The sequence below is a fragment of the Aquarana catesbeiana genome, linkage group LG05 (genome assembly GCF_042186555.1).
Source record: "Aquarana catesbeiana isolate 2022-GZ linkage group LG05, ASM4218655v1, whole genome shotgun sequence".
Lineage (NCBI taxonomy): Eukaryota > Metazoa > Chordata > Amphibia > Anura > Ranidae > Aquarana > Aquarana catesbeiana.
This window is the reverse complement of record NC_133328.1, coordinates 298042883-298068462: the sequence shown is the minus strand read 5'-3', so window position 1 is coordinate 298068462 and position 25580 is coordinate 298042883. Positions and strand designations below refer to the sequence as shown.

Genomic DNA, 25580 nt, shown 5'->3' with positions numbered 1-25580 from the left:
CCATTGGTCTAGAGGAAGCCAAGTATTTGGGCTACACTATTGGCCGTGGTGTCATAAAACCTCAAGTGAGTAAAATAGAAGCCATCCAGGAGTGGCCACGTCCTACAAACAAGAAGCAGGTCAGGGCCTTTTTTGGCATTGCGGGGTATTATAGAAGATTTATCCCAAATTTTGGAACTATAGCTGCCCCATTGACAGACCTTACGAAAGGGAAAGACTCTGTAATGGTGAAATGGTCTTCAGTAGCAGAGGAATTTTTCCAAGTCCTGAAGAATGCTCTTTGTGCACAGCCAGTACTGTACTCCCCCGATTTCTCCAAAGATTTTTTGGTTCAGACGGATGCGTCTGATGTTGGTATCGGGGCAGTACTATCACAGGTACACAGTGGGGAAGAACACCCTGTGGTGTACCTAAGCAGAAAGCTCAATGACCACGAGAAAAAGTATGCAGTCATTGAAAAGGAATGTTTAGCAATAAAGCGGGCCATGGACGCGCTCAGGTACTATTTGTTAGGATGCCAGTTTGTGTTAATACCTGACCATGCTCCCCTGAAATGGATGGCCCAAAAGAAGGAGACTAATAGATGGGTGAACCGGTGGTTTTTGGCTCTACAGGATTACTCCTTCACTGTAAAACACAGGCCAGGTGTTGAGATGGGGAATGTAGATGCCCTGTCTCGTGTTCACTCCTGTTGGGCCACAGGTGTTCCAACCCTTAGGTTGAAACAAGGGAGGAGAATATGTAGCAGAGCGTCCCAGAGAGAGCCAGGAAAAGTCCTGTTCGGGGTTTATAGGTCTCCCAGGCTCCTCTTGTACACATTCAGGAATCTCTGATCCATGATCCAGTTCGGGTCTTGGTCCTCTTCCCCAGGCTAATTTAAGCTCACCTGAGCAGACAGCCTTTGCTCTCTGCCTGGGAAACACAGCCAATGCTGGTCTGTGAGAGCAAAAAGGTTGGTAAAAAGCTGGTAAGCAGTTTATGTGGAAAATGACAAGCGGTAGGCTTGCTCAGCCTGGTAGTTAGGGCCTGCATAGTGTATAGTTGGAGCCAAGACACGGCTAGGTTTTTGTTTGGCTATTTTGTTTGTTTTGTTTTGAACACTGTACAGCACCTCTATAGACTTGTAAATATCACCATTAAACACTTCACTGTTTGTCACTATTTCATTTGTTCTGGTATCTGTGCCTGAAAGCCTGCTTGTCCCAGGAAGCTTTTGTACCTGCTACCTGTCCCCCAGGTTACATATGGTGGAGGCTGTGACCAGATGTAGTAAGTTACTACTTAAAAGACCAGTACCTAGAGTGAGTAAACATGGAGGAAATCCTAAAACAATTGGTGTTATCCAACGCTGCACAGCAGCAACAAACGCTATTGCACAGGAGCAAACCAAGGCGCTGTGCCAACAGATTTGTGCTGTACAGGAGCAATCGCAGAGGCTGTTTGAACAGCTAGCCACTGATGCAAAAGCGGATAGGAAAACCTTGACGGAGGTTGTGGAGACGCTAGCACAGTGGTCACCTGCTAAAGTTGATGATGTTGGAGACAAGCCCTCAGCCATCCATGTGGGTCGCTTTCTTTCTAAGATGACTGCAGATGATGACTTGGAGGTCTTTCTGCTAAGACCCAGTTATGCTCATAAGTTTACATACCCTGGCATACCCTGGGCTGTCTTGCATGAACTGCACGTTTGAGATCTCCCCAGAGTGCCTCAATGATATTAAGGTCAGGAGACTGAGATGGCCACTCCAGAACCTTCACTTTATTCTGCTGTAGCTAATGACAGGTCGACTCGGCCTTGTGTTTTGGATCATTGTCATGTTGGAATGTTCAAGTACGTCCCATGTGCAGCTTTCTGGTTGATGAATGCAAATGTTCCTCCATTATTTTTTGATAACATACTGCATTCATCTTGCCAACAATTTTGACCAAATTTCCTGTGCCTTTGTAGCTCACACATCCCCAAAACATCAGCAATCCACCTCTGTGTTTCACAGTAGAAATAGCGTACCTTTCATCATAGGCCTTGTTGACTCCTCTCCAAATGTAGCATTTATGGTTATGGCCAAAAAGGTCAATCTCATCACTCCAAATGACTTTGTGCCAGAAATTTTGAGGCTTGTATCTGTGCTGCTGTTTGGTGTATTGTAAGTGGGATACTTTATATGGCATTTGCATAGTAATGGCTTTCTTCTGGCAACTCGACCATCCAGCCCATCTTTCTTCAAGTGCTTCCTTATTTTGCATCTTGAAACAGCCACACCACGTTTTCAGAGAGTCCTGTATTTCACCTGAAGTTATTTGTGGATTTTTCTTTGCATTCCGAACAATTTTCCTGCCAATTGTGGCTGAAATTTTAGTTGGTCTACCTGACCATGGTTTAGTTTTACCAGAACCCCTCATTTTCCACTTCTTGATTATAGTTTGAACACTGCTGCTTGGCATTCTCAATTCCTTGGATATCTTTTTATATCCCTTTCCTGTTTTATACAGTTCAACTACCTTTTCCCACAGATCCTTTGACAATTCTTTTTCATTCCCCATGACTCAGAATCCAGAAACGTCAGTGCAGCTTTGGATGAAAGATGCAAGGGTCTGTCAGGAGTCCAGAAACTCATCGACCATTTATACACACACACTAATAACAAGCAAACAGATCACAGGTGAGGGTGGTTACCTTTAAGGCTGGGTTCACACTTGTACGACAAATGCTCCGACTTTGGGAGCTCATGTCGCATGACGTATGAAAATCAATGTTTCCCTATGAGAGCCATCTTAAGTGGTCCGACACAAGTTGGTCCGATTTTGAAAATGCTCCCTGCACTACTTTGGTCCGACTTTGGTCCTACTTCAGCCCATTGAATATCATTGAAGTTGGATCAAAGTAGGATCCTTGTCCTAAGCATCCAACTTGTGATATCTGACATGGTGATTACAGCAGCAGTAAAAGGAATTTCCCAGGGCGTCTTTCAGGACAGCACCTGAGAGATAGTGACTCCTGGACCACAGGAAACACCTTTTTTCTCCAGATCTTTAAAGGGAGGCACCTCCCTACCATACCTCAGTTTTTGTGTTTCCTCTGGCCCGGAGGGAACATCTTTTAGAAGGGGAGTCAGTATCTCTTGTGTGCTCCTGAGAGACGGCGCTCCTCTCTATTTTTACCTTCTTAGAGACCCTCTTTCCTCCCATCCTACCCAGGAAGTGGCAGCGGTAGCATATCGGGCGTCTCTTCTCCCCTTGGTGCTTGATGAGAGCTGGAAATCCAGTGGCCTGCACAGTCCAGGAGGCGGTGGTGTGTGTGCACCGCCACCATGTTTGCCGGAAAGGTCGTGCCGGAAGTGACAGAGCGGGTCACTGAGTCGGCGAAAAGTTAATATACGGCGTGGGCGCAGGGGGGTGGAAGTAGGATAGGAGCTGGCCCCTATTTCCACTTCTGGTGCAGTGGCACTATGGGAGTCCGGAAGCGGTGTGTGAAGCCACGAGTGGAGCTCTGCACACCCGCCATGGAGGAGTTGACGTCTGCAGTGGTGGGGACAGGCACACTCACCAGCAAGTCTTAGGTAGGAGGCAGTGGTTTAAGTCTGCCTTTTTTCCTTTACCTGTGGTTTTAGTCCCTCTCTCTCTTTTTTTACCTTTCCCTCCTAGTGGCAAGGGGGCTGTCTGGGCACTAAAGGCTTACTGGTTTCTTCCTAGTGCACCTGTGGGGTGGTCCTTTAAAGCAGAGACTGGGTCTTACTAAGGGTCCCCTGGTTTTTCTTCCCTTTTTTGTCTTCTCTCACAGGCCAAAAGCTCTGACCCAGGCAAAAAGAGATGTCCTTCTTGCAGGGCCAAATTGGGAGAAAATTGGAAGAAAGCCCTATGCAGTACTTGTAAAGAAGGAACTATATGCCACGATTCAGACCTTTCGTGACTCACTAGTTAATCCGGCTGCTAGTCAGCCATCCACTTCAGAGTCTTCCCAGGGATCTCTTCCTATCCCGGTGTTGGAAACTCTATTTGAAGGTCCTTCAAACAGGGAAGAGCAGTCCCCCACACCCTCCGTTAAAGACTCGGAAGAGGAGGTTGAGGAGGCTGAAGTGGCCCACTCCAAATTAAAGTTATCCCCGTAAGAGGTGGATGGGCTTCTTAAAGCCACTTATGTTACGCTTGGCTTAAGTGAAGAAAGGAAGGAATTATGTCTTCATGACTGTACAGTAGGTGACCGATATTGTGTCTTGCCGCTGTTATCGAGCTGGCTCACTCATCGGGAAAGGAAAACTTTTTTTTTCTTTCTCGATGAGCGACGGGAGGTGCTGACAGCTGTCTGGTATGAATCATGAGGCCCCCCAAAATCCATACCAGACCCTTATCCGAGCATGCAGCCCGGCCGGTCAGGAAAGGGGGTGGGTATGAGCGAGCGCGCCGCCTCCTGAACCGTACCGGGCCGCATATCCTAAACATGGGGGGTGAGTGCTTTGGGGGAGGGGGGGCGCCCTGCGGCCCCCCCCTCCCCCAAAGCACCTTGCCCCATGTTGATGAGGACAAGGACCTCTTCCGGACAACCCTGGCCATTGGTTGTCGGGGTCTCGCTCGTCCCCTCCCCCTTTCCTGACCGGCCGGGCTGCGTGCTTGGATAAGGGTCTGGTATGGATTTTGGGGGGGACCCCCACGCCGATTTTTTGGCGTAGGGGGTTCCCCTTAAAATCCATACCAGACCTAAGGGCCTGGTATGCCCCTGGGGGGGAACCCACGCCGTTTTTTTATTTAAAATTTGGCGTGGCATTCCCCCTCATGATTCATACCAGACAGCTGTCAGCACTGCCTGTCGCTCATCGCGAAAGGAAAAAAAAATTTTCCTTTCCCGATGAGCGAGCCAGCGCGAGATGCACAGCACCCTGTCGCCGAGAACCAGCGCGAACAGGTTTAAGCGAACCTAAGGGTTCGGACTTTCCCGGTCCATTTCTGATGCCATTAAGAAAGAGTGGCAGGATTCGGAGAGAAAATCTTTTTTCTCCAAAGCCCACAAAAGACGTTTTCCTTTTGGAGAGGACCCCTCCGTAGTTTGGAACAAGGTGCCCAGGTTGGATGCAGCTTTCTTCCAGGTCTCGAGATCCACCGACCTGTCTTTTGAAGACATGGGGGTTCTAAAGGATCCAATAGATAAACGTGGAAGGCTACAAAAGTTCCTTCCGCAGTGGTCAGGGATAACGTCAAATCAGTTTATTGTGACCACTCTCTCGCAGGGCTACACAGTGGAATTTATCGAAAGCCCCCAAGAAGGTTTTTGGTGACGAATACCCCAAGGGATGCAGTAAAAGCCCTGGCCATGAAGTCCTCTTTAGAGGAACTGATGCAGCAGGGTGTAGTGATCCAAGTGCCACCAAAGGAACGGCAGGAGGGGTTCTATTCCCATGTCTTCTTGGTTTGAAAACCAACAGGAAAATTCCTATTGATTCTCAATCTAAAGCCTCTGAACAAATCCATCAAATACAAAAGGTTCAAAATGGACTCGATTTTTTTCAGTCAAAAATCTGCTGACCCCATGTTGCTTCATGTCGTCAATAGATTTAAAGAATGCATATCTGCATGTCCCGATCTCACCCCAGTCCCAGAAATATCTCAGGTTGGCGGTAAGGATGGAAGGCGTGATTCTTCATCTACAGTTCAGGGCCTTACCGTTTGGTCTGTCATCCCCCCCCCGAATTTTCACTAAGGTGATGGCAGAAGCTTTAGCTCTGCTTTGACTTCAGGGAATCGCAGTAATTCCTTATTTGGAAAACCTGCTATTTTTCACCCCCTCAAGAGAAGAGTTGCATTGCAATTTAGACAAAGCACACAACCGTTTGGAGTCTCTGGGATGGAATCTAAACCTGCAGAAATCTTCCCTAAACCCGTCTCAGAAGATCTGTTTTCTGGGTTATCTAATCAATTCTGTGGATCAAAAGATCTTTCTACCCCCAAAGAAAAAGGACAAGATTCACTATACTGTGTCAGTACTGCAGACCAACCAGCAGATAACCATAAGACAGGTTATGTTGGCTTTAGGAGTACTGACTTCAACAATGCCGGCTATTCAGAGGGAGAGGCTGCATTTCAGGTGTCTGCAGGCTTTTCTCCTGAGGTCATGGGATCACAGTTTTAGATACTTAGACTCAGATTCCAACTCAGGTGAAGAGGTCACTATGGTGGTGGAAGAGGCAGGAGATCCTATCAAAAGGTTTAGTCTGGGCCTTTCCAGTCGAAAGAAGACTGACAACTGATGCCAGCTCTTGGGGGTGGGGGGCCCACCTGGGAAAGAACTTCGCTCAGGGAAGTTGGTCCAAGAAGGAGGCATACAAGGTCCTCAAACTGGAGAGAGCTCAAGACGATCGCTTTATCTCTAGTAACATTTGCTCAGGACCTTCGTTTACACGTGCAGGTACTAACGGACAATGCCACGACAGTGGCTTATCTAAACAGACAGGGGGGCACAAGGAGCAAGTCCTTGCAAGCACTAGCTATGGAAATTCTTCCGTGGGCAGAAGAACACTTGCTGTGTCTGTCAGCGATCCACCTAAAGGGGACCCTGAACAGAGTGATGGATTTCCTGAGCAGGAATCCCATTCAAGAAGCAGAATGGTCTCTGAACCCTGAATGCTCAAGTTCCTCAGTTCTTTTCCCTAAGCAATCGTGACGGGTCACTAGGGACGGACGCATTGGCATATCCATGGAAATTTCATCTTTGCTACGCTTTCCCTCCATTCCAGTTAATTCCGTTAATATTGAGGAAAATTAAAAAGGAAATGGTACCAGTCATCTTAATCACGCCCTTTTGGCCAAAAAAGGCCTGGTTCTCAACCGCTCTGGGAATGGCGATGAAACCTTGTTGGCATCTACCCCTCAGGCACGATTTACTAATACAAGGCCTGGTAAATCACCCAGAGGTGGCCAGTCTGGCTCTCTCAGCCTGGTATCTGAGGAGCAGCTCCTAAAAAGCAAGGGGTTTTCCAACCGGTTGATTGCAACACTAATATCAAGTAGGAAAAAGGTAACAAGGGACATTTATACTAAAGTCTGGAAAGTTTATAATACATGGTGTGATTCATCTGACCAAGACCCAAGGAGCCTTGTTTCCATTCTAGAGTTTTTACAGGATGGAGCAGATAAGGGACTAGCAGTCAGTACCCTGAAAGTTCAGGCTACTGCACTAGCAGTGTTCTTAGAAAGATCTGTGGCCTCGGATCCACTGGTAATTCGATTTTTTTTTTTAAAGCTCTTACAAAATCTAGACCAGCACCACTCAAGGGTTTCCCTAAATGAGATCTATCAGTAGTCCTTCAATCCCTAACAAAGAGTCCTTTTGAGCCTTTAGAAGAAGCACCTCTCAGGTATCTCACTTTTAAGACCGTGTTTCTGGTTGCTATTGTTTCTGCACGCAGGATCAGTAAGCTAAACGCTTTGTCAATTAAGGAACCTTACTTAACTATATTTCCAGATAGACCCAAAATTCTTACCTAAGGTAGCTTCAATGCATAATCGTGCTCAAGACATTGTGCTTCCAACCTTCTGTGCAAACCCAGCGGGGGAGAAGGAGACCTTTTTCCACATGTTGGATTTCAAAAGGACTTTGTTGTGTTACTTGAAAAAGACAAAGGACTTTAGACGTACAGATTCATTATTTGTTTTTTTTTCGGGCAACAGGAAAGGTTGCCAGGCTTCTAAAGTTTCTTTAGCCAGATGGCTGAAATGATCCATTTCAGAGGCATATTTGCATGCAGGTTTGTCTACACCAGTGGGAATTTGTGCACACTCGACCAGAGCACTTGTGGCCACTTGGGCAGAGAGAGCTGGTGCCACCCCTGAACAGATTTGTAAGGCGGCAACATGGTCAAGTTCCCGCACGTTCGTGTGACATTACAGGCTGGACATCACATCTTATCTTGTTCATTCATGTCGGATGGAAGTAGGACCGAAGTAGGATTGATGTAGGACCGATGTAGCAGGGCAATGTAGGATAATAGTCGTACAAGAGTCATGTTGTATCAGTGTGAACCCAGCCTCATAGTCATTCAAACCCCCTTGTTTCAACTTGTGTGCATGTTATGAGGCCAAAATCACTAGGGTATGTAAACTTTTGATCAGGATCATTTGGGTAGTTTCTTGCCATTATGATTTAAAAAGTGAACACAGTTGATTGATAATAAATGGCTTCAGCCAAACACTAACAATGAGTGAAAGAAAAGTTTATGTGTTATCATTCATTCATTCACATTCTCAGGAAAATGGCCAGGAAATCATAAATTCTGCCAGGGTATGTAAACTTCTGAGCACAACTGTGTATCTCTCTCGCCGGCCATACACGGTTCGAATCTCGACTGGTTCAGCAGAAACCAGCCGAGATTCGCACTGTTAATAGCCAGGCCGAATGTGCCAATTTGATAGATAAACTTGGGTACAACCAGGCTGCCGGATTCTCTTGTGATTATCGCTAGTGGCTGCTATAGCCACTAGCGACAATCACTGTCTTCTACTGGTGGGAATAGTTTCCCTCGCCTACATGTTTCACCTTTTATTTGGGTGGACCGTGCAACATGTTCCAGTAGCTGCAGCTTCTCCCCCTCCCTCAGTGGCGTCTCCAGATTTCATATTTAGAGGGGGCATGGGGGGACAGGGACAAAAGTAGGGGGGACAACTATAAAAATTTATATACAGTCAGGTCCATAAATATTGGGACAGCGACACAATTCTAATCTTTTTGGCTCTATACACCACCACAATGGATTTGAAATGAAACAAACAAGATGCGCTTTAACTGCAGACTTTCAGCTTTAATTTGAGGGTATTTACATCCAAATCAGGTGAACAGTGTAGGAATTACAACAGTTTGTATATGTGCCTCCCACTTTTTAAGGGACCAAAAGTAATGGGACAGATTAACAATCATCCATCAAACTTTCACTTTTTAATACTTGGTTGCAAATCCTTTGCAGTCAATTACAGCCTGAAGTCTGGAACGCATAGACATCACCAGACGCTGGGTTTCATCCCTGGTGATGCTCTGCCAGGCCTCTACTGCAACTGTCTTCAGTTCCTGCTTGTTCTTGGGGCATTTTCCCTTCAGTTTTGTCTTCAGCAAGTAAAATGCATGCTCAATCGGATTCAGATCAGGTGATTGACTTGGCCATTGCAATACAAGAGAACCAGTTCCATTGGCAGCCATACATGCCCACGCCATGACACTACCACCACCATGCTTCACTGATAAGGTGGTATGCTTTGGATCATGAGCAGTTCCTTTCCTTCTCCATACTCTTCTCTTCCCATCACTCTGGTACAAGTTGATCTTGGTCTCATCTGTCCATAGGATGTTGTTCCAGAACTATGAAGGCTTTTTTAGATGTTATTTGGCAAACTCTAATCTGGCCTTGCTGTTTTTGAGGCTCGCCAATGGTTTACATCTTGTGGTGAACCCTCTGTATTCACTCTGGTGAAGTCTTCTCTTGATTTTTGTCTTTGACACACATACAGCTACATCCTGGAGAGTGTTCTTGATCTGGCCAACTGTTGTGAAGGGTGTTTTCTTCACCAGGTTAAGAATTCTTCGGTCATCCACCACAGTTGTTTTCCGTGGTCTTCCGGAGATAGCAAATGTTTTTCCTATCTCTCTGATGGGTTTGTTTTGTTTTTTCAGCCTAATGATGGCTTGCTTCACTGATAGTGACAGCTCTTTGGATCTCATATTGAGAGTTAACAGCAACAGATTCCAAATGCAAACAGCACACTTGAAATTAATTCTGGACCTTTTATCTGCTCCTTGTAAATGGGATAATGAGGGAATAACACACACCTGGCCATGGAACAGCTGAGCAGCCAATTGTCCCATTACTTTTGGTCCCTTTAAAAAGTGGGAGGCACATATACAAACTGTTCTAATTCCTACACCTTTCACCTGATTTGAATGTAAATACCCTCAAATTAAAGCTGAAAGTTTGCAGTTAAAGCACATTTTGTTTGTTTCATTTCAAATCCGTTGTGGTGGTGTATAGAGCCAAAAAGATTAGAATTGTGTCTTTGTCCCAATATTTATGGACCTGGCTGTCACCCCTTGAAATTTCCCACATTTTGTCATGTTACAACCAAAAATGTAAATGTATTTTATTGGGATTTTATGTGCTAGACCAACACAAGTTGGCACATAATTGTGAAGTGGAAGGAAAATGATAAATGTTTTTCAAAATTGGCACCTGGGGCGAATCCTATATCTGGCATCCCTCCCCCCAGGCGGATAGGCAGCGCACCGTACGTCAACGTCAAGTGATGTTAGGGTAGTATACTGGCAGATTGGGGTGATATAGTGCCAGGTTAGGGTGATATACAATAGTGCCAGGTTAGGCGGTAGTGGCAGGCTAGGTGGTAGTGCCAGGTTAGGTGGTAGTGCCAGTTTAGGTGATATACAATAGTGCCAGGCTAGGTGGTAGTGGCAGGCTAGGTTGTAGTGCCAGGTTAGGTTGTAATGCTAGGTTAAGTGATAGTGCCAGGTAGGGTGGTAGTGCCAGGTTAGGGTGGTAGTGTCAGGGTGGTAGTGCCAGGTTAGATAATAGTGCCAGGTAGGGTGGTAGTGCCAGGTTAGGTAATAGTGCCAGGTTAGGGTGGTAGTGCCAGGTTAGGTAATAGTGCCAGGTTAGGGTGGTAGTGCCAGGTTAGGTAATAAGGTTAGGTAATAATGGCAGGTTAGGGTGGTAGTACCAGGTTAGGCAATAGTGGCAGGTTAGGGTGGTAGTGCCAGAGTAAATACATGAAAACATGAATAGATAAGAGTCCTGTTCCCCTCTTCCTCCATCATCTGCACTAAAAGCATGAATCTATGACTGCCCCTGCTGCTGCAGAACCTCCTTCTCCCCCTTCCTGAAGTAAACATGAAGAAAAAAAAAAACTCACATGGGTGCTGGCAATCTGAGGATTGATTCTGGCTTCTTCTTCCTGGAACTGTAATCAAAATGTGGCGGGTGGGAGGGGAAGAGAGAGGGGCTGCAGCACGGACAAAGCATTGCAGCCTCACCGTGCCCATCATTTCCGCCTTACTGCGCCCTCATTGCAGCCTCACCGTGCCCATCTCAGTGCCACCTTACTGTGCCCTCATTGCAGCCTCACCGTGCCCATCTCATTGCCACCTTACTGTGCCCTCATTGCAGCCTCACCATGCCCATCTCATTGCTACCTTACCGTGCCCTCATTGCAGCCTCACTGTGCCCTCATTGCAGCCTCACCGTGCCCATCATTGCAGCCTCACCGTGCCCATCATTGCAGCCTCACCGTGCCCATCATTGCCGCCTCACCGTGCCCTCATTGCAGCCTTACCGTGCCCTCATTGCAGCCTTACTTGGACCATCATTGCCGCCTTACTGTGCCCTCATTGCAGCCTCACCGTGCCTTCATTGCAGCCTTACTGTGCCCATCATTGCCGCCTTACTGTGCCCATCATTGCCGCCTTACTGTGCCCATCATTGCAGCCTCACAGTGCCCTCATTGCAGCCTTACTGTGCCCATCATTGGCGCCTTACTGTGCCCTCATTGCAGCCTCACCATGCCTTCATTGCAGCCTTACTGTGCCCATCATTGCCACCTTACTGTGCCCATCATTGCCGCCTTACTGTGCCCTCATTGCAGTCTCACCATGCCCAATCATTGCAGCCTTACTGTGCCCTCATTGCAATCTCACAATGCATGCCCTCATGCCCTCATTGCAGTCTCACCATGCATGCCCATCTCATTGCAGTCTCCCCATGCCCATCTCATTGCAGCCTCACCGTGCCCATCATTGCCCCCTTAATGTGCCCTCATTGCAGCCTCACCGTGCCCTCATTGCAGCCTTACTGTGCCCATCATTGCGGCCTTACTGTGCCCATCATTGCCGCTTTACTGTGCCCTCATTGCAGTCTCACCATGCCCAATCATTGCAGCCTTACTGTGCCCTCATTGCAGTCTCACTATGCATGCCCTCATTGCAGTCTCACCATGCATGCCCTCATTGCAGTCTCCCCATACCCATCTCATTGCAGCCTCACCATGCCCTCATTGCAGCCTTACTTACTGTGACCTCATTGTAGCCTCTGTGCCCTCGTGACAGCCTCGCCTTAGCGCTGTGTCACGGAGCTGAGTGTGATTGTGAAATCTTGTTCTGCCGCGCTATGACAAAAGTCCCGCCCTCCTCCTAGACCAGCTCATGTGATAGACAGAACACTGCGTCTATCACACGAGCTGGTCTAGGAGGAGGGCGGGACTTTTGTCATAGCGCGGCAGAACATTTCAAAGCTCCGTGACACAGTGGTCTCAGGTCTCCTGCTGCCTGTGTGAGAAGGAGGGAGGGGAGGACTGCGCTGCAGCCATGCACGGCAGAGCCCCAGGGCAGGCATCCCCGGTAGGCCAGTCCGGCCCTGTTGGGGGGGGCACATGGGGGGGCCCAGTATGATGTTGGGGGGGTCAGTGCCCCCTGTGGCCCCAGGCTGGTGACGCCAATGCCCTCCCTCCCCGGAGACAGCAGGTGGGCATCTTCTCTGGGCACCTGTTGTCACTGTTTGAAAATAACATGGGCGTGCGGAGCTCTGCTTGGTTAAGTCATTCATTCACAGTCCTCTGTGAATGAGAAACTACAGGTCCCAACAGCCTTCGTGGCTGTCAGCTTGTAGTTTCAATGAACTACCATGGCGCTGTTGCGTGCTCTAGTAGTTCATTCATTATTCCTGTCATTGTGTATCTATCTGCCTGTATGTGGTATGAGCAGGCTTGGGGTTTTTTTGAGCTTGGACTAGTGGGTCATGGTCTGTGCTTCAGGTGCATGGAAAACATATTTGATAATCCTGTAGATTTGTGGGCCTGCAGACTAGACAAGTGGCACAGTTTGCAATAGAGGTGTTCTTCTGCCCACCTCTGGGTCCTTTCCCTAAAATGAGTGAAGCAGTTGGCAATGTTTTTCTCAAGCACAGACTTTTGCTCAAGAGTGCTGAAAGTTGACATCTATGCTAAAAGTGAACATGCCCTTACATTTGACATCATTGACATTGAATACTATTATGAGCAGTTACTAATGCCTAATGCCGGGTAATAACACCACTGCCATTAGGGGATGCTCCTGCGAGAGCTGCACCTCCAGCCGAGTAAAGAGAATAAGGAAATTTGTCCAAGATCTCCCCCACATTATTTTTTTTTCTGGCACTACAAAGGCTTTGTAGTGATGGCTAGCATAATTTAACCTAAGCTCTGGTTGTCCTGGACCTGCATCACAAAAAAAAAAGAGAAGCATAAGTGATGAGCTAATCTCTCGGTCACTCTGCTTGCTTTTCCTATTCGCATGCTTTTGTCAGAACATGAACTGATTGATTCCTTGTACTGCTTATTCCTCTCACACTCCAGCCCTACTGTACAGGGACAGCAAGAGCTTAATACAGTACAAGATCAAATCTTTCATTACTTGCAACAAAAATATGCATTTAACGATTGCAGAGCTGCATCTTTTATATCTGCTTAGACTTCAGCTTTGTTTAGCTTCTTTTAGGCTTTTGTTCTGTTAAGAAAGATATTAAACAGAATGGCCATTTTCACCTTTATAAATCCCAGACTGTCAGCTTAAAGGAGAAGTCTAGCCTGAGCTTTTTAGGCTGGGCTTCTCCTCTGGGTCACAGGAGTGCAATTCGTTTTGCACTCCTGTGACCCGTTTTCAGCGGAGATCGGTCTGAAGTCCACTCTCTGCTGACGTCACTGCCATCAGTCAAGGCAACATATCATCCCGACTTCCCAAGTCTGGATCCGCCAGCTACCTTGATTGATGGCAATCTCAGCATCTCAACGAGCCACTGAGATGGCCGCTCCCCATCCCTCCACAGCTCAGTGCTCCAGAGAGCGTGGAGAAGCAGAGAGGAGAGACGCTGACTGGCAGTCAGCAGCTCTCCTCCCGGGGATCTGTGAGAACCGAACCATCGGCGATGTTCGGTGGCTCGATTCTCAGTGCAGAGATGGCGGGGGACAGATACAGCATCGGTCTGATGCTGCATCCACTTAGGTAAGTATGAATCAAAAAAAAAAAAAAAAAAACATACTTCTCTTTTAAAGAAGTATGGCCAAAGCTCTTTTGGCTCTACTTCCCCTGTGGATCACAGGAGTGCATTTATTTCTGTACTTCTGTTAACCATATTTAGCTGACAGCGGGCTAAAATCCGCTGTCGGCTGACATCACTCAGCTGGTCCAGGCTCTGGAGAGATTCTGACTTTAAAGCTAGGATCCACCCAGATTCCTAAGTAGCAGCTGGATAAGGCTCTCAGCACATTGCAGAGAGTCTAAGCCAGCCACTTCCACCCCCTCCACAACTCAGTGCTCCAGTAAGCACTGAAGGGGCAGAGCAGAGAGCCAGTGACTGACAATGTAAGGGGGGGGGGGGACTGCATCCACCTAGGTGAGTATGAGTATTTTGTTTTTTTAAATCCCACATTTCTCTTTTAGGCCCCTTTCACACGGGGCTGTCTGTTTTCACCGACTCCACTTGCTCAGCAGAGATCGCTCCATTGATCCCCGCTGAGCCGGCGGATAACAGGTCCGTCTCCGCTCACTGTGCATAGATGGACCTGTCAGAGCTCCGCTCTCCTCTATGGGGGATCAGATGAAAACAGACCACCTGTCCATTTTCATCTGATCCGATCCACCAGATGGATGGAAAATAGGGTTTCCATCCGTCTGGATTCAGCGGATCGGAACAGATCAAATTTCAGTGGTCATGTCGCCGCTGACATCCGACGCTCCATAGACCTACATGGATAGTCTGTTCAGGTCTGCCTAAAAAACTGGCAGGCTGACCTGAACGAGGGGCCTTTAAGCTGAGAAAATTTTTGTAATGGATTGTCACCATATTTCAAAATATTTTGTCAACTAGCAGTTTTGTCGGCTAGTAGATTTTCTAGTTTAAAATATATTACAGACTCTGGTGATTGAAAAAAATTAGTGTACCATTTGTTGGTAGCCTATATACATAGAATATATAAAACACAAAGCGCTGTGATGCTAAATAGCTGATAATTACACATAAAACCAAGTGAGGCTGCTATCAAAAGAGAGTGTTTTCAGAGTCACTTAAAAAGAATAAATAATGATATTTGAAGCACTTCACAATGTGCATAAAAATGAGTATATATGAATAAATATAAATAAATATAAATACTCAAATAAATCCAGCGGTGAGTAAAATTCCTAAAAAATCCAGCAATCAAAGTGTAAAATTATTAGTGCCACCAAATGTGTAAAAAAACCACATAAAAAATCAACATAAAAACAAATATATAGGGATGTATTCAGAAGGTTCAATTATACAAGTGTAGAATCCGATTGGTATAGAGCTTTGATCCGGTCCCACTAGCAAAGCTGTTTAAAAAAACTTGCTTAATTAAGGTGCTCATTGACATTTATAGTAACAATGTTTCTTTTGCTTCTGTTCACAACCAATGTGAGAATCATAAACAGATCTCATTTGACAGGCAGATAAGAGAAAAAACCAATCATTGTGCAATAGTTAGGATACCAAGGTACACAGGCAAACTTCAATCCACTCACGTGTGTCTCGTGACTTTTTCAAGGATCCTTGAAAAAGTCACGTGACTGTGATGCAACGCGTGGGAGGAGCCAAGGACGCTCTGTGCAGATCAGCAGTATCACACAGTGTACTGCAGTGAATCTGCTCCTGTCTAAGGCGGCTGACTGCTATAGTAAAACCTGCATATGCCTTATCATTATAAGGCACACGTGAGTGGATTGAAGTTTGCCTGTGTACCTTGGTATCCTAACTGTTGCACAATGATTGTTTTTTTCTCTTATCTGCCTGTCAAATGAGATCTGTTTATGATTCTCACATTGGTTGTGAACAGAAGCAAAAGAAACATTGTTACTATAAATGTCAATGAGCACCTTAATTAAGCAAGTGTTTTTAAACAGCTTTGCTAGTGGGACCGGATCAAAGCTCTATACCAATCAGATTCTACACTTGTATAATTGAACCTTCTGAATACATCCCTATATATTTGTTTTTATGTTGATTTCTTATGTGGTTTTTTTACACATTTGGTGGCACTAATAATTTTACACTTTTTTGATTGCTGGATTTTTTAGGAATTTTACTCACCGCTGGATTTATTTGAGTATTTATATTTATTTATATTTATTCATATATACTCATTTTTATGCACATTGTGAAGCGCTTCAAATATCATTATTTAGCCTATATACATAATTTAACTTTAGTGTTGCCTCAGGCTGGCCGTTTCTGTCTGCATATAGACATCACATTTAACCACCCTCAAGTTCTTAATCTAATGGCTATAAGTAGAAGATGGCTTATTGATTTCATCACTGCATTTCCAGATAAAAATAGACCATGACATGTTTATTTAGGGCACGATTATCCCTAATTTTAAGTGAATCACTGATAAGTAATTTAGTTATTGAAATTGTTTAAAAAGAATACTTGGCTATATAAATTGAATAATATTTTGCTATTTTTTTTCCAAAAAGGCTGGACATATATGTGGTGATAACATGGACATCGTTAATGGCCGACCAACGGGCTCAATCAGAATATCATTTGGTTTTATGTCTACATTTGAAGATGCTCAAGTATTTTTAAAGTTTATAGTAAATACATTCATTAAAAGATCATCATATTGCACTACCCAAATGTATGATGTTGAAAAGATTGCCAGAATCAACCGGTCTCAAACAGAAAGCAATTCAGAACAAAGCAGCAGTATCAATGGCAAAATCTCAGAAGATGTGATTGTCCCCACAAATCCTACTTTTTCCAGATTTTCTGAAGCAGAGAATATTTGTGCTTGTAAAGGAAGAGGAAATGTATCTAAAAATGACAAGCCAATCACACTCAGTCATATCTACCTTTATCCAATCAAATCTTGTGCAGCATTCCAGGTAAGATACTGTTTGTATTGGTATTATTAACATTTACTCATAAATGAATATAATAATGGGTATACTTCTCACAATGGCTTGATCCAATAAATTAATTTGAATTTTTAAAAGGCAGTTTAACCTGTGTCCAACTGTTTCTGATTATTTTTAAAGCAAAAAATCATACCCTTGAATCACACCCATCTTTTTGGCTGACATACACCTACACTGTATATTAGTATATTCAGTTGCGTACAGCACCTACATGTCTCACCAATCTACTCAGGGTTTAATAGGGTTTTTCAGGCTTTTAATATTTTAAAGAAGAAAATGGCGGTTCCAGTTTAATAAAAAAAATAACCGCCTTGGGATAAAAATATTGGATAAATAAGCAGATAAAGCAAGCACTTGACTCCAACTAAGAGAGATGAACCTATAATGGAAAAAAAGCAGGCAAACAGTTCTTGACTAGAGATGGTCTGAACCCCCCCCTGTTCAGTTCGCACCAGAACTCCCGAACAGAGAAAAAGTTCTAACCTGAATGGCAAACCCTATTAAAGTCTATGGGACCCAAACTTAAAAAATCAAAAGTCCCCATTTTGAAGGCTTATACAGTATGTAAGTAAATGACCATAAAAAAGGGTATGGGGTCTGGGTACTGCTCTGGGGGCATGTATCAATGCAAATTTGTTGTTTTTTTAAAGATAATTTTTACAGAAGCACTGATTTTAATGCTGATTAAAGTGCAACAATGAAAATGAAAAGTTCCTTTTAAATATATTGCCTGGGGGGGGGGGGGGGGCTTAGTCCTCCTGTAAAGTGGCACATCAGTAGCATGTATAGAACATGCTGCAGCAAAAATGACATTTCTAACAAAAAAAAAATATGAATGAAGTGATATTTAAATTGGATAAGGGTCAAGGGTCTGGTATGGATTCTGGGGGGGGGATCCCACATTGTTTTTTTTTTTAATTTGGCGTGGGGTTCCCCTTAAAATCCATAAATCCATACCAGACCCGAAGGGTAGCATGCAACCGTCAGATGTTACCAATTTTTCAATAATTTCCTCAATTTAGCTTTTCTGTGTCTTACAACTGCCTTCAAGAAGCCATGTTTAGGTTCATCCCTAAACAGAGGCACTTTCTCCCTGGCCTACTCAACTCTCCATGGAAGATTGTTCCCCTTCTCCCTACAATTTAAGTCTGGGACTACACAAAGCCAAATAGACTAAATTTTTCCTTTAGCACACAAAGCTACCATCTACTAAAAAAAAGTTCAGAAAGTGGACAATAAACTGCTTATGAGATGGTCTAGAACTACTGACCAGAATATACCCCCAAAGCCCTTCTGTCACTGTATAACGCAAAGGGGTACACCGCTGAGTAATGCCTCTCTACATAGTTACATAATTGGTTAGGTTGACAAAAGACACAAGTCCATCAAGTCCAACCTGTGTGTGTGCTTTTATGTCAGTATTACATTGTATATCCCTATATGTTGTGGTAGTTCAGGTGCCTATCTAATGTTTTTTTCAAATTATCGATGCGCCCCGCTGAAGCCACTGCCTGTGGAAGAGAATTCCACATCCTTACCACTCTTACAGTAAAGAACTCTCTACGCAGTTAAGGGGTAAACCACTTCTCTTCTAATTTTAGTGAATGGCCGCGTGTCTTTTTAAATTCCCTTTCACGGAAAAGTTTTATCCCTATTGTGGGGTCACCAGTACGGTATTTGTACATTGAAATCATATCCCCTCTCAAGCGTCTGTTCTCCAGAGAGAATAAGTTCAGTGCCCATAATCATTCCGCATAACTAAGGTCTTCCAGTCCCTTTATTAACTTTGTTGCCCTTCTCTGGACTCTCTCCAGTTTCTGTACATCCTTCCTAAGGACTGATGCCCAGAACTGGACAGCATACTCCAGGTGCGGCTGGAGCAGAGTCTTGTAGAGCGGGAGAAGTTAATCCCCTTTTTAATGCATGCCAATATTCTGTTGGCTTTGCTTGCAGCAGCTTGACATTGAATGCCATTGCTGAGCCTGTCATCTACTAGGACCCCCAGGTCCTTTTCCATCCTAGATTCCCCCAGAGGTTCTCCTCTAGTGAGTAGATTGCATTCTTATTTTTGTCAACCAAATGCATTATTTTACATTTTTCTATAATAAACCTCATTTGCCATGTAGTTGCCCACCACATTAATTTGTTCAGATCTTCTTGCCAATGTTTCCACTTCCTGTGGAGAAATTATTGCTCTGCTTAGCTTAGTATCATCCTCAAATACTGAGATTAAGCTGTTTATCCCATCCTTTGGGTCGTTTTTGAATAAATTAAATAGGACCACACCGGACCATTCCGAGTACTCCCCATTTATCACTACCCTCTGAACTCGCCCCTGTGGTCCATGCCGACAGACCTTAGTTTGTACAGTAAACGTTTATGGGGAACTGTATCAATTGCCTTTGCAAAATCCAGATACACTACGTCTATGGGCCTTCCTTTATCTAGATGGCAGCTCAGCTCCTCATAGAAGGTTAATAGATTGGTTTGGCAAGAACGATTCTTCATAAATCCATGCTGATTACTGCTAATGATACAGTTTTCATTACTAAAATCTTGTATATAGTCCCTTATCATCCCCTCCAAGAGCTTGCATACTATTGATGTTAGGCTAACTGGTCTGTAATTGACCCTTTTTTAAATATTGGTGCTACATTGGCTTTTTTCCAATCTGCTGATACCATTCCAGTCAGTAGACTGTTTGTAAAAATTAGGAACAATGGTCTGGCAATTACTTGACTGAGTTCCTTAAGGACCCTCAGATGCAAGCCATCTGGTCCCGGTGACTTATTAATGTTAAGTTTTTCAAGTCTATTCCTAATTCTATTCTCTGTTAGCCATGAGGGTGCTTCCTGTGATGTGTCTTGAGGATAAACATTGCAGTTTTGGTTACTGAAGCCCCCTGTTTCCCTTATGAAGACTGAGGAGAAGAATAAATTCAATACCTTCGCCATCTCTTCATCCTTAGTAACCAGATTCCCTTCATCATTCTTTATGGGACCATTATCATCTGACCTCCCTTTCTTAATATTAATATACTTAACCACTTCCCAGCCCAGCCATAGTCCTATGACGTCTGCAGGAGAGATCTCCCATCCTGGGTGGGCGTCATATGATGTCCTGGACTTCCTGGCCGCCTGGGGGGCCCACCGCATTACTCGGGAGCCGATGCGCCTGCCTGGTGGCTGCGATGTCCCTGGGCACCCACGATTGCCCATTAACAGAGCAGGACCGTGGATCTGTGTGTATAAACACACAGATCCACGTCCTGTCAGGTGAGAGGAGACCAATCATGTGTTCCCAGTACAGAGGAACACCAATCGCTCTCCTCCCCTTGTGAGTCCCTTCCCCCTACAGTTAGAATCACTCCCTAGGTAACACAATTAACCCCATGATCGCCCCCTAGTGTCAACCCCTTCCCTGCCAGTGACATTTATACAGTAATCAATGCATTTGTATAGCACTGATCGCTGTATAAATGTGAATGGTCCCAAAATAGTGTCAAAAGTGTCCGATATGTCCACCGCAATGTCGCAGTCATGATAAAAATCATAGATCGCCGACATTACTAGTAAAAAAAAAAATAATAAAAATGCCATAAATCTATCCCCTATTTTGTAGACGCTATAACTTTTGCACAAACCAATCAATATACGTTTATTGTGATTTTTTTTTTTTTTTACCAAAAATATGTTGAAGAATACATATTGGCCTAAACTGAGGAAAAAATTAGTTTTTTTTTTTTTTAAAATTGGGATTATTATTATAGCAAAAAGTTAAAAAAAATTAGTACAAAAATAAAAACCACAAAGGCAATCAAATACCACCAAACGAAAGCTCTATGTGTGGGGGAAAAAATTATAAAAATTTTATTTGGGTACAGTGTTGCATGACCGCGCAACTGTCATTCAAATTGCGACAGCGCTGAAAACTGAAAATTGGCTTGGGCAGGAAGGGGGTGCAAATGCCCTGTATTGAAGTGGTTAAAGAATTTCTTGGGATATTTTTTTTTTTTACTCTCCTCCACTATGTACCTTTCATGAATGAATGATTTGTAAAGCGCAGCAAATGCGACCTGAATCGCCTCAAGGCGCTAAGATACATTCTCTGTTGTCAGCTTGTTAGAAGAGGAAGGTCTTTAGTTTTTTCCAGAAGGCCTGGTGGTTTTCTTCCATGCGGATGTTGGTTGGAAGAGCATTCCATAGTCGGGGTCCTTGGACTGCGAATCTTCGTTCTCCCTTTGCTTTGTAGCGGTATTTGGGAATGATAAGGAGGTTTTGGTTGGCTGATCGAAGACTGCGATTCGGTGTGTAGTTTTTTATTGTCTCCCGGAGATATAGCGGAGCATTTCCTTGTATACATTTGTGGGTGAGGCAGAGGGTCTTGAATGTGATCCGATTCTTCACGGTTAGCCAGTGTAGGCTCTTTAGGGCTGGGGAGATGGATTCCCAGGGTTTTTTTCCTGTTAACAGTCTTGCCGCTGTGTTTTGGATGAGTTGCAAGCAGATATTGGGGTAGTCCTACGTAGAGCGAATTTGCGTAGTCGAGTCGGGAATTGATGATTGTTCCCACAACTGCCGCTTTGTCCTCTTCTGGGATGAAGGGGATTAGTCTGCATAGCTGGCGGAGGAGATGGTGGGATCCGCTCACCACTGATCCTATTTGTGCATCCACTGTCATTCCTGAGTCAAAAATGACTCCGAGACTCTTGGCTTTGGTGCTTGGAGAGATGGTCTGTCCGAGGATGGTGGGAGGTGTCCACGGAGTCTTTATTGTGGAATTTTTGTTAGCTTGTAGGAGAAGAAGTTCTGTTTTTGAACCGTTGAGTTTGAGGGAGCTAGTGGTCATCCAGTCATCTATTAAAGTGAGGCATTTCTGTAATTGCTGATGAAGGTTTTTTTGTCTGTTGATGCGAAGGTAGAGTTGGGTGTCATCAGCGTATGAGTGGAAGCAGAGATCGGTTTTTCTGATGATATTGAGAAGTGGGCGGATGTAGATGTTGAATAGTACTGGTGACAAGGGTGAGCCTTGAGGGACTCCACAGGAGACTGCCTGGGTTTCCGAGGTGAATGTTCCTAGTTTCACTGTCTGGGAGCGATTCTCTAAGAAGGATGTAAACCATTTTAGAGCAGAATCTGTAGCTCCTGCAACTTCAGCGAGGCGGACAAGTAAAGTATTGTGGTCCACTGTATCGAATGCTGCGCTGAGGTCTAACAGTACCAGGAGACTCGGTTCTCCGTCGTCTGCTGCTTCAAGAGCATCGTCCCATATTTTGAGAAGTGCTGTTTCTGTGCCATGGCCTGGGCGAAAGCCTGATTGCAGAGGGTCCAGGAGTTCGTGTGTGTCTAGGTGGTGTTGTAGCTGCTGTACTACTGCTTTCTCTATAATCTTGGAGATGGCGTTGAGGCTGGTTATTGGTCTGCGGCAGTTAGGGTCCTTAGGGTCGAGATTGGGTTTCTTTAGCAGGGGTTTGATGATGCCTTGCTTGAGGGAGGTTGGCACAGTCCCTTCTTTGAATGATTGATTTATGAGATGTGTTAGGGTAGGGGCCAAGATGTCGTTACATTCTTTAAACAGTTTAGTGGGGATGATGTCGTTAGGTGATGTGCTGTCTCGAAGGCTTCTGATGATGTTTCTAGTCATGTCCGTGGTGATTGGGGACAAAAAGAAATTCGGCGGTTGAGTGATGTTCGTGTCGCTATCCTCTTTTTGCTTTGGTTGAGTGAGGTTGGTTGTTATTTTTTGATGGATTGATTTCCGAATGAAGTCGATTTTGTCGATGAAGAAGTCTGATAACTCATTGCATAATTTTTGAGTATCGTTTGCTGGGGGCTCTAAGCAGGTCGGGTTCATTGACTGAGCAACTATTTTGAAGAGTTCCCGCGGACGGTTTAAGGCGGATGAGATGGTGTCTGAAAAATGTTCTTTTTTGGCTTTGAAGATTGCTTTGTGGTATTTCACAGTGCGTGCTTTGTAGTTAGCATGGTTTTCCTTGGTGGGATTTCTTCTCCATGCTCTCTCAGCTCTTCTACGTTCTTGCTTGAGTAGGGTGAGAGTACCATTAAACCAACTGTAGTTTTTTTTGCGGATTAGTGTTCTGGGTTTGGGCGCCACGGAGTCTGCTGTTTGTAGTAATACATTGTTTAGGAAGTTGAGTGTTTGTTCTGTTGAGAGGTTTGAGTTTAGCAAAAGAATTTTGCTTGATAATGTAGTTTTGAAGAGATCAGAGTGAAGTTTCTTCTGAGATCTATTCCAGTGTGTTGCTGTTGCGTGTTTCTGTTTTTGGAGGATGCTGTTAGTGGAGATTATAAATTTAATAGCATGGTGGTCCATCCATGGTAGTGGAGTGTTGTCAAGTACTTTGATGTCCATATTCTGTTTGAAGATGAGATCTAAACTGCGTCCTGACCCATGGGGGGGAGAATTTATCAGTTGTTGAAGGCCAAGTTCTTCCATTTGGTTGACGCAGGCGGTTGCGATGGAGTCTTGGGCAGAGTTTGCCCACAGGTTAAAATCCCCAAGTACCAGAAGGTTTTTGGTTTTCAAGGTGTGTATTGAGAAGAATTCAGTGAGCGGCGTAAGGAGATTGGTCTTTGGTCCTGGTGGTCTGTAGCATAGTAGTATGTGAATGGTGTCCTGAGGTGTTGTTTGAAGATGCAGTGAGAGTGTTTCCATGAAAGGCACTGAGTTCTATGAGTTTGGTTTGGTGATCCCAAGATGTGATTTTAAAATCACTGCTAGGCCTCCTCCTTTTTTTCCGATTCTATGCTCGGTTAGGATACTGTAGTTCTCGGGCACCAATTCAGTTAGGATGGTGTTGCAGTCAGGTGTTAGCCAGCTTTCTGTAATGAAGAGGCAATCAATGTTATTTTCGATGACGAAGTCGTGGATTTCCAGCCTGTGCTTGACTGCAGATCTGGTGTTGATCAGGGCACATGCTAGTTGTTGCGGTTGGATCGGTGTCTCCCTGCATGTCCTGGTTGATTGAGGGTTGGTCCTTAGTAATTGTTCTTTTTTTAGTCTTTTTTGAGTGGCGGTTGGTAAAGTTACGGCAGTGTTTCTTAGCCTGTGGAGGGTGTCTGCTGTGTATTTGAAGTTGCACATGATGAGGAAGATGGCGTTGCTTGTAGAAAGGGTGTTCTGATGGTGGTAGAAAGGGTGTTCTGATGGTGGTACTGATGTGGTGGTGATGCACTTGCAGGGGGATGGAGGGGTCCGATGGCTACCCACTGCTACTGGAGTGGTGTGGTGATGGGCTGGAGTTGGTGCGGAGGTAGTTGAGGAGGTGCGGCTGCCGTGTTCTATCTTAGCCGCCCTGATTGCACTCTTACATTTCTTGTTGCAGGAGGGCTGGGGGAATGGCTTAGCAATGGCCAGGTGAGGGCGCACGTCAGCTGAGCTCCTGGTTTATGCTGTCTCCAAACTGTTCTAACGCCCATGCAGCTCACAGCAGTAGATATTCCTCGGCTTGATAAAGCTCCGATTACCTCAGCAATAGCTACATAGTAGTCGGATCCTATCCAAAGCTCACCTAGCTTTGGACCCTGTGGTCCCACGGTATCCCTGGCAGCAGCAGCAGAGACGGAATGGCATATGGTGGTTGTGAGCTTGGACTTTCCCGACTCCTGATGGTGGCGTGGATAGCGGTGTACACAGCAGCCAGATGGGTCCTATCTAACTCCAGACATTGTGACCCATATACTATGATCCCGCTACCAATAAGGGAGTACAAGTGAGGACAGTGATGCATACAGCAGCTGAATGCTTTGATCTTTTCCAGTCTCTAATTAGTGGAATCATGTCAGCAAAAGTGAAAGTGGAATAAAGTGGAAGAAAGCAGCATACAAGGTAATTAGACTTTCAGCTCTTACCTTAACCTTACCTGAATGTGAACCACTGTGAGCATAGTGACTGTGTGGCCCCTATTGCAATAGCAGAGACTGTAACTTATACGGCAATTGAGTGATTGGAACTTTCCTGGCTTTTTTGGGGTTTTTTTGTTATTGATCTGACTTTAACTACCCTAGTATTACCCCAGCAGTAGTGGAGATAGTAATACGCACGTTGGCTGAGCTATTAGACTACTCCCAGCTCCAGAGCGAGTAATTTTTTTGGTAAATAGGGGCGAGAGCGGTATGCAGTAGCATAAACAGCGGGAAACTAAATCATCCTGCAAAGCAACCAAAACGGGGAAATTACAAGCCGAGATCCAGCAGTATTTCTCAGCAGCAGGCAGACGTGGATCTGGCAGTGAGGTGATTAGTTCATGGGGTCAAAAAACTGGAATGCCTATCTTGCAGACAACAGACTACATCCACCACATCCACCATCATGACAGGAATAGAATCCAATCCGGAGACACAGCAGGTACCAGCACTGGAGAGATGACTCTCTTCACAGCAAGACAACTCAGTACCACTCTGTATGGAGGAGGAAGACCTGAGGACACTGATACAGGCACTACCCACAAGGAAAGATATAGAAGTACTCATCTATAGGGTGGAAGAGGCCCATAATAAAGAACTCCAGGTCGTACATACAGAGTACAGTCAATATCAGATCGTCTTACAGTGGATGAGATCACAATCAGTGCTCTGGAGCAACGAGTAGCTGTTCTGGAAAGGGACAGGAA

General features: G+C 44.9%; 1 protein-coding gene across 1 annotated transcript in view; it reads left to right on the top strand.

The window, feature by feature from the left end:
• Positions 1–25580, top strand: part of MOCOS (molybdenum cofactor sulfurase) — a 1002829-nt gene that overhangs the window by 751237 nt on the left and 226012 nt on the right. The window contains exon 8 of the mRNA XM_073630796.1: positions 16505–16915. Coding sequence (XP_073486897.1) covers positions 16505–16915 — 411 coding nt within the window. The remainder of the gene's footprint in view (positions 1–16504; positions 16916–25580) is intronic.